The sequence below is a fragment of the Benincasa hispida genome, chromosome 11 (assembly GCF_009727055.1).
Source record: "Benincasa hispida cultivar B227 chromosome 11, ASM972705v1, whole genome shotgun sequence".
NCBI lineage: Eukaryota > Viridiplantae > Streptophyta > Magnoliopsida > Cucurbitales > Cucurbitaceae > Benincasa > Benincasa hispida.
Window position 1 is genome coordinate 45,292,841 of NC_052359.1, and position 9,591 is coordinate 45,302,431.

The following is a 9,591-nucleotide window of genomic DNA, read 5'->3' on the forward strand; positions in this document are numbered from 1 at the left end:
TAAAATGAAAAATGAAAAAATTCTCAAATTTCTCCACTTTCTCCAATTTGTATGGAATTTGTCTAATATGTGTGTGATTTTTAAATCCACCAAGTGTCACTACTTATAGACAAAGTGGCAAGTAGAATGTGAACTTAAATGAACATCAAGCATAAATAATTACAAGGCACATGTTACATGAAGGGTGGCACATGACTTTTGGAATACTAAGCAATGAACATCTATTTATTATTATAATATTATAATACTCCCACTTAGATGCCCATATATATGAAATATGTCTTGTTAAAACCTTACTAGGAAAAATCCAATAGGAAAAACCTAGTGAAAGAAAAAGAATACATATTTCATATAATATATAATTCTAAAAGAATACAGTATGTTTACTCTCCTTCATGAAAATATATATCATTTAAGATCTCTGAGTCACCGCATTCTAATGTTGCGCACCAATTTTTCAAAAAGCTGCGATTGGTAATGCTTTTGTAAATAAGTCTACAAGATTATCCTTCGCATAAATTTGTTGTACAATGATATCGTCATTTTCTTCAAAATCATGAGTGTAGAAAAGCTTCAGTGAAATATGCTTTGTTCTATCTCTTTTAATATATCATCATTTGATTTGTGCTATGTAAGCTGTGTTGTCTTTGTATAATATTGTTGGAAGATTTTTATTAGAAAACAAACCACACGTTTCACGAATGTGCTGAGTCATTAACCTTAGCCATACACATTCTCGACTAGCCTCGTGAATTGCAAGAATTTCAGCATGATTTGATATTATAGTTTGTTTCACCGATCGCCATGATATAGCAGTTCCTCCACATCTGAACAGATAACCTATTTGAGATCTAGCTTTGTCTGGATCAAATAAATATTCGGAATCTACATAACCAACTAGATCAAAATTTGATTTGAATAAAACAAACCCATATCGATTTTTCCTCGAAGATAACAGAGTATATGCTTAATTCCGTTCCAGTGTCTTTTTGTAGGAGAAGAACTATATCTAACTAATAAATTTACTGAAAATGTAATATCTTGTCTTGTATTATTAGCAAGATACATAAGTGCACCAATTGTACTAAGATATGATACTTCAGGACCAAGAAGTTCTTCATTATCTTCTCGAGGTCAAAATATATATTTATTTATATCTAATGAACGGACTTTCATTGGAATATTAATAGATGTGTTTCGTCCATATAAAATCTTTTCAAAATTTTTCTTGTATAAGTTGACTGATGAATAAATATTTCATTTGTTAAATGCTCAATTTGCAAACCAAGGCAAAATTTTGTTTTTCCGAGATCTTTCATCTCAAATTCTTTCTTAAGATATTTTATTGTCTTTGAAAGCTCTTCAGGAGTTCCAATTATATTCAAGTCATCACCATATATAGTTATAATAGCAAATCCTTATTGTGATTTCTTTATAAGAACATACGGACATATTGAATTATTTTGATATCCTTCTTTCAATAAATATCCACTCAGGCGATTATACCACATTCGTTCTGATTGTTTCAATCCATCTAGTGATCTCTGTAAATTTATTGAATACTATTCTCGGGAATCGGATGTATATGTTTCAAGTATCTTAAATCCTTATGGGATTCTCATATAAATATCATTATCAAGAGATCCATATAAATATGTTGTGACTACATCCATAAAAAATTACATAGTCAAGCCAATTAAATATCTTAGTGTAATTGCATCCACCACTAGAGAATATGTCTCATCATAATCAATACCAGGTCTTTGTGAAAAACCTTATGCAACTAGTCTTGCTTTATATCTTATGACCTCATTATTTTCATTTCTTTTCCTTACAAATACTCATTTGTATCCTACAAGTTTCACACCTTCTGGTGTTCTGACTACTGGTCTAAAAAACTAACGTTTTGAAAGTGAGTTTAATTCTGCATCGATTGCTTCTTTTCATTGAAGCCAATCTTTTCTACGTCGACATTCTTCAACATATTTTGGTTCAAGATCCTCATTTTAAGATATAATATCAAGAGCAATATTATACGCAAAAATGTTTTCAATAATTACATCAATACGATTCCATCTTTTTCCTGACATGACGTAGTTTATTGAAATCCCATTACTATCTTTAGGTATTTCACCTTCCTCACTAGTCATGTCAATGATTTTTTCATGGGTATTTACATTTTCAACCAAGTCTTTTTTACAATTAATTATTTTTCGTTTTCGAGGATTTTTAACTTTGGAACCCACTAGTCTACCACGCTTCTAGCATGTTCCAGACTAATTAGTGACAACATGTTGTATTGAAATATCAATTTTTTATGGAACATTTGTAGCTGGTATATGTGATTTAATTTAGTTACTTTCTTTACATCTATAAATGCATATGGTAATTGATTTGTTATATTTTGCAAATAAATTATTTTCTGAACTTCAAGTTCACAATGATTTGTACGGGGATCTAAATGAGATAATAACAATGGATTCCATGTAATTTCTCTTTCCAATTTCTTAATTCCTCCCCTTAATGTTGGAAAATTTGCCTCATTAAATGATGATCAATAAATACATCACCCGTCAAGGGTTCAAAATATTTAATAATTAATGGGGAATCATATCTAACATATATTTTTAACCTCCTTTGAGGACCCATCTCAGTGCATTGTGGTGGAGCAATTGGAACATATACTGCACATCAAAAAATTTTCAAATGGAAAATATTTGGCTCATGACCATAAGCTAATTGTAATGACGAGTACTTATGATAAGCTACTGACCTAATGTGTACAAGTGACGTTGCATGCAAAATAACATGTCCCTATACATATGAAAGAAACTTAGCTCTCATAAATAATGGTTTTGCAATTAATTGCAAACGTTTTATAAATGATTTTGTTAAACCATTTTATGTATGAACATGAGCTACAAGATGTTTAACACTCATCTCAATAGACATACAATAATTATCAAAAGCTTGGGATGTAAATTCATCAGCATTATCAAGACGAATGGTCTTAATTATATAATCAGGAAATTGTGCTCTTAACTTAATTATTTGAGCAAGTAATCTTGCAAATGCAAAGTTTTGACTTGATAATAAGCACACGTGTGACCATCTAGTAGATGCATCTATTAATACCATAAAATATCTAAATGGTCCACCTGGTGGGTTAATAGGTCCACATATATCACCATGAATTTGTTCTAAAAATGCAAGTGATTCAGTCCCCACTTTAGTTGGTGATGGTCTAATTATCAATTTTCCTTGAGAGCAAACATCACATGATAATTCATTAGATTGAAGAATTTTTTTACTCTTCAATGTATGTCCATTTGAATTCTTAATAATTCTTCTTATCATTATAGATCCTGGATGACCCAATCAATCATGCCAAATTGTAAATACATATAGATTCATGAACTTTAAGTTCATTGTTGCATATGTTTCAATTACTCATATATGAGTATAATATAATCAAGAAGATAAAGTAGGAAACTCTTCCAATATATGTTTTTCATTTGAGACAGTGAATATAATATTTAGATATTCCAAATTACTTTTACTATCAGTCTCAATATGATAACCATTGCAATGTATATCTTTAAAACTTAGAATATTTCTCTTTAATTGACTAGAGAACAATGCATTATCAATTGTAAATTTTGTTCCTCCAGGCAAAATAATATTTGTTTTTCCAAAACCTTCAATCTGGTTTGCAGAACCTGATATCGTATTGACTTTTGCTTTTAGTATTGTTAGTTGGAAAAATATTTTTTACTTGCAAGTATTGTATGTGTAGTTGCACTGTCTGCCAGCCATAGATCTTCTTTGCTCATTTTTTAAATACCCAACATATGAAAATGATCCATGTTTTCTTCATTAAAAGAAAATAATTACAATAAGAAAAACAACACTTAAAATATACAAAAGTTACTAAAAAAAAATATGAAGATAGATTTTAAAAAAATAACATTAAGTCTAAATATTCTCAAAGTCAAAAGAAACATTTGATGTTCCACCAACTGTGCCAATCTTCTCTTCAGAAGATTCATAGAAGTCCGCCACATCCAAATTTTTCATGTGGGATGAGTCAAATATGTCATTATCCTATGCAAAATTTGCTTCCACATTTTTCTCTTTTTCCTTCAGGGAGGCTTAATAGAGGTCAACTAAGTGTTTTGACACGTAACCAATGCCCAGTCATTCCGCATCGGAAGCATTTATTTTCAGCACTCTTTGAACTTTTATCTTGTGGAGCTTTTCCTTTGTGATCATCATTTTGCATGGTTCTTTTGAAATTTGAATGATTAGATTGACCACCACCAAAAAAATAATTATTTCTTCCTCTACCACAGTCATGACCTCGACCACGACCACGATCACGATCTCGATTATGATTATTAACATTCACAGTATTCACTTTAGGGAAACATGTTGTTTCGGTTAGTCGAGATTCATGATTTTTCATCAATAACTCATTTTATTCGGCCACAAGAAGACATGAAATCAATTCAGAATACTGTTTAAAACCTTTCTCTCAATATTGCTACTGCATGAGCATATTCGAGACATGAAATGTAGAAAATGTCTTCTCTAACACATCAGAATCAGCTCCACATAATAACAATTTCGAACTGATTTTAAATAATGTGGAGTTGTAATCGTTTACTGATTTGAAATCTTGTAGACTCAAGTGCATCAACTCACAATGAGCTTTAGAAATAATAACTATTTTTTTATGATCATACATCTCTTATATTTTATCACAAGATACAGGGATCTTTTATTGTAAAATACTTCATTTTCAATCCCTCATGGATATAATGACGAAGGAAAAACATAGCTTTTTCTTTGTCCTAACTGGATGTCGTATTGCCTTCTTTAATAGTCTCCCCAAAATTCATAGCATCCAGGTGGATTTCAGCATCAAATACCCATGACAAATAATTATTGCCCTTAATATCAAGGGCGAAAAATTATAATTTTGTGGGATTTGTCATGGCAGCACTATCATAAAATATTGTACTTATGTTAGAAATTTAATAGATATTGAATATGTAAAATAACATTAAATTTATTAATTACAACGAAGAAGGAAAAATCGACAATCTTTAGGACATACCTTTAGCGGGAAAAATGACAGGAGCTCGTGCTGATAACGTGTTGTGAATTTGAGGAGCACAACGGGAACACGGATGGTAATAAAATATAATATAATAATAAAATAAATTAAAATTAAAATAAATAAAACATAAATATAAATAAAAGAATAAAATAAAATAACAAAATAAGAAACGAGAAAATTCTCAAATTTCTCCACTTTCTCCAATTTGTATGGAATTCGCCAATGTGTGTGATTTTTAGATCCACAAAATACCACTATTTATAGGCAAAGTCAAATAGGACGTGGACTTACATGGACACCAAATATGAATAATTACAAGACACATAGACAACATGAAGAATAACATATGGTTTTTGGAACACTACGCATTAGATATCTATTTATTATTATAATATTCATAATAATAACTAATTTATAAAGAAAACTTTTAGTACTACAAATGTATTATAATCTTTTTGTTTATCATATAAATTTATTTTAATAAATAATAATGAATCTCGCATTAGTTAAATGAAATCACTCTATTTTTATCTGAAATAGTACTCCTCATTTATGGTAATAGTATAATACTAACTTCATTGGTAGATGTATGACATGTTTTGGAATTAATCTATTAGTTAAAATCATTTTTGTCATTTTTAAAATTACAATTATATTTAAAATGTATAAAATTAAATATTAAATTAATTTTAAATAATTAAAATTAATAGTTTCATAATGATTTTAAAATATGACAAAAATCACATTTACTATTTCAAAATCACTCGTAGTTGCTGCTGCCCGTTGTTAGCTTATTGTCATCAAAGTACGATAAACTTGAAAATATTCTCCTTTTCATGCTTTGCTTTGGAAACTAACAAAAACCAAACCCAATCATATTTTTCATTTCTTTTATACTTTTTCAAACAACTACTTTTTATTTTTATAATTGAAAAACTATTTTTCCAAGTTTCTGATAGGTAATTCTAATAAACATTTTTTTTATTAAAAAGAGAGAAAAAATCAATTTCTGGTTTTGCCAAATATCACTGTAACATACCACTGTTTATTCTCTGTTCTCTAATTCATTCTCTTGTTTTCTCTTTGTTAATCCCCAATGGTTACTATAATTTTTCTTTGCTATGTTTTTCTTTTTCTAATTCAGAGAGTGGACTCCGAGCTGACTTACGATAAACAAGCCCTTCTCACGATGTAATGAAAATTGTATCATGTGGCTGGACTGAAATATGATATAGTTTAGTTTTTTTCTTCTAAAGAGTAATACTTGGGTGCAACCCAAATTGCATACATCTCCATGCATTTCCTTCCATTACAAAGGAAAAAATATCTAAAAAATATATATTTTTTTAAAAAAAGACAAATTTGCCACAAGACAACGTGTAATCAGACATTTGAGTGAACTATATATGTTGAGAATCCCACATTGTAAAAACTAAGGGGACTCACACTCTTTATAAGAAAAATAGGTTACTCCTCCCATTGCCAATTGATTTTGAGATGGAACTTCATACTATTAAACATGGTATCAAAACCCATAAAACCCAAATGGGTGATATTGGTCCAATAAGAATTGGTTTTGGTATGGAACCTCGTACTATCAAACAATACAAAGATGATGCAACTTGAGATGCATCCAAATATTTTTCTTTAAGAAAATCACTTGATTGTTAAATGCACCATTTTTTAAATGACCCAACCATAATTTGGCACGTGTCTTTTTGTCCTTTTTCCTTTTGTTTAATATTTGGGTCCTTTTATTTCTGCTATGTGCTGGTCTAGGATGCCAAAAGTGGGTGCATCCATGTAAATATGGGTAGATGGAGAATTTTGATGCTCTTTAATAATTATTGGATACAAATTTGAAATACTTTTAACCAACCACATAATAAAAACTTATCGTTGATGATATATTAAATTTTAGGTTAAATTATAGATTTAGCCTTATAGTTAAAGAAAGTTAAAACTTAATTTCTATGATTTTAAAAATTAGAACTTAGTCTCTATGATTGGATAAAATCTCTAGACTATTTATGAGATTTTATCATACCATAGCTAACGATTAAATTCTAACTTTCACGTTAAACAGACAAATTAAATTTGCAATTTAACTTAGATTTTATTCTTTTAATTGCATGAAAAGAAAAATTGCTAACTAGACTTTTTGAAACCCAAACTCTAATCCAAGCAAAATATATACGTGTATGTATCTGTGTGTGTATATATATATAAGAAGGAAAAAAAAAGAAGATAAGTTTGCATGTTCATGTCGTTTAAATATTGGATTAAAAAAGAAAGATAACAGAAAAGAAAGAGGAGAAGATGATTAGAATAGTATATGAGAGAAAAGAAAAGGATAGATATTGAGAATTTATGATCATTTGTGAAGTACAAGACGCCTCCTCTTGGATGTAAGGCTAGAATTTGAGCGTTCAAGAAGAGATTTCAAGGCATTTTGAAGGAAATGAACGGACTCGACGCTGTGGTGGTCGTTAGCGGCGATAAGGAGGACGTTGCGAATCCGGCCACCGACCGTGACAATGTCAGCCCTAAGGGTTTTGAGGTGGAGGGAATTAAGTATGTCGTTGAGGTCAGGGATGAGATCGGAGCGGTCCTCGCAACACAATGATGCCTTGAACACAAGCCTTCCGTCCTCTGACTGCTCCCCGGAAAGGACACTGATCTCGTCGGTCTCCGAAGGGAAGCTCTCGAGCTCCGCGATCTCCGATGTCTCGTTCTTTAGCTCTTTCACTCGCTCAACCACTTTTGCCAGAAGAGATGCCTTGTCCGTCTGATCAAAAAACCATTCAAATATATACATATATAAAAATATAAGTGTATGTAAGCCTAGAAAGCTTCCCAACTTTCCCAAATACACTAATAAAATAGGGCTACAAGCTAAGGCAGGTGAGAGAAGAAAAAAGTGAGGTTGCATTTTATGACTTTTTGCAGTGCAGAGAGAGTTGCAGTTTGCTTTGAATAAACAGACACTGTCTCTAAACCCAACAAACAAACATCTCTGTTGTTCGGTTCAGAAAATCTTAGAGTTGGAGTTCACGAAAGATTCTTAAAAGGGCACCTTACAAACCCATTCTTGTTCCTTTGACTATGTACGTACCACACATATTTTTTTTTTTTTTTTTTTTTTGAATATGAACCAAGAATCTCATACGACTGACCATCCTCATGAATTGATCTAATAATAAATATAAGAGGTTTGAGTTTGATAAAGGGCCTTGAAAAAATGGGTAATGTCTTATAAATTTTTTCATATTCAAATAAGTTATCGTGTGAGATTAGTCGATATACATATAAATCGTCTAATCCTCATGAATATTAGAAAAAAAAAAAAAAATCCCACATCGACTAGATTAAAGATATGAATTTATAAGAACTGACAACTGTCTCCAATGATACATGAGATTAAAATAGAAGGACAATATCACATCATTAAAGAGGTACGTTGAGTTATGTTATCTCTAAGTTGGTCCATTTTTTATTGTTTTTGTTTGATTCATACGGATAAAACAAGAGAAGAAAAAATAACTCAAGAAAATTAAAATTTTCAAATCTAACTTTGGATGTTCGCATAATGAATTTTTAAATTAAAATTTTAATATAAATTAATAGAAGCACAAAAAGAAAAAAGAAAAAAAACTTGTTGAGAGAATCAGATTTTTTTTTTTTATATATATATATATAAAGTATGGTTTATAAATTAAACAAGAAAATTTGTCTAGAAAACAAACAAACAATTTATGAGGAAAGGGAAATTTAATTTTTATTTTGAGAAATAGTTAATATTTTATAATAATAAAAAAGAGAAATAATGAGTAAATTAAAAAGAAAAAAAACCTTAGAATTACAAGGAAGAAGAGTCCGAAGCTTATCAAGATGAGAGTTGATTCTCTCTCTCCTCCGCTTCTCAGCTTCCTTGTGATTCTTAAGGGCTGCCAGAGCTCTGTCGTGGGGCGACGGCACCGCTCCCTCAGTGGCGGCCGCCGCCGGAGACTTATCCAAATTAGGGTAATAAGAGGAAGAGCTCGACATGCTTTGTGTCGCCGGAAAGCGGCAAGATCCGGCGGCGCCGCCCAGGCTGAAGGCTCCGTTCTGCGCCAGGAATCTGTAAAGCTCAGAGCTTTGATCCGCCTGCATCATTATATTTTTTTTACTCAAATTTGCTAAAGTGAAAGTGCGTTTGGGGCGAGCTTTCGGTGGGTTTTTATAATTTATTTTCCTTTTTCTTTTCTTTTTCTTTTTTTCTTTTTCCCTTTTTTTTTCTACGGAGCTTATCCGACAAACTAGCGGTCGGCTCATAATAATAATAATAATAATAATGTCTTTGTGTGTTTATTCATAATGTCTTGATTCATAAAATATTAGATTTAGAGGGACTAGGTATGAATGGATAAATTATACTACATTTTGTTCACTGTAAATCATTTACTTGATAGGCAAAGTAAATTATGGCT

At 30.7% G+C, this 9,591-nt stretch overlaps 1 protein-coding gene across 1 annotated transcript; it reads right to left on the reverse strand.

Annotated features, from left to right (window-relative positions):
• Nucleotides 1-7,458: 7,458 nt before the first annotated feature.
• Nucleotides 7,459-9,324, reverse strand: LOC120091372 (transcription factor bHLH106). Its single transcript, XM_039049374.1, has 2 exons — nucleotides 8,975-9,324; nucleotides 7,459-7,910 (listed from the first exon to the last, which is right to left on the reverse strand). Exons 1-2 carry the CDS (start codon nucleotides 9,275-9,277, stop codon nucleotides 7,497-7,499), a joined length of 717 nt encoding a protein of 238 aa, XP_038905302.1. The 5' UTR covers nucleotides 9,278-9,324; the 3' UTR covers nucleotides 7,459-7,496.
• Between the last annotated feature and the right edge of the window lie 267 nt (nucleotides 9,325-9,591).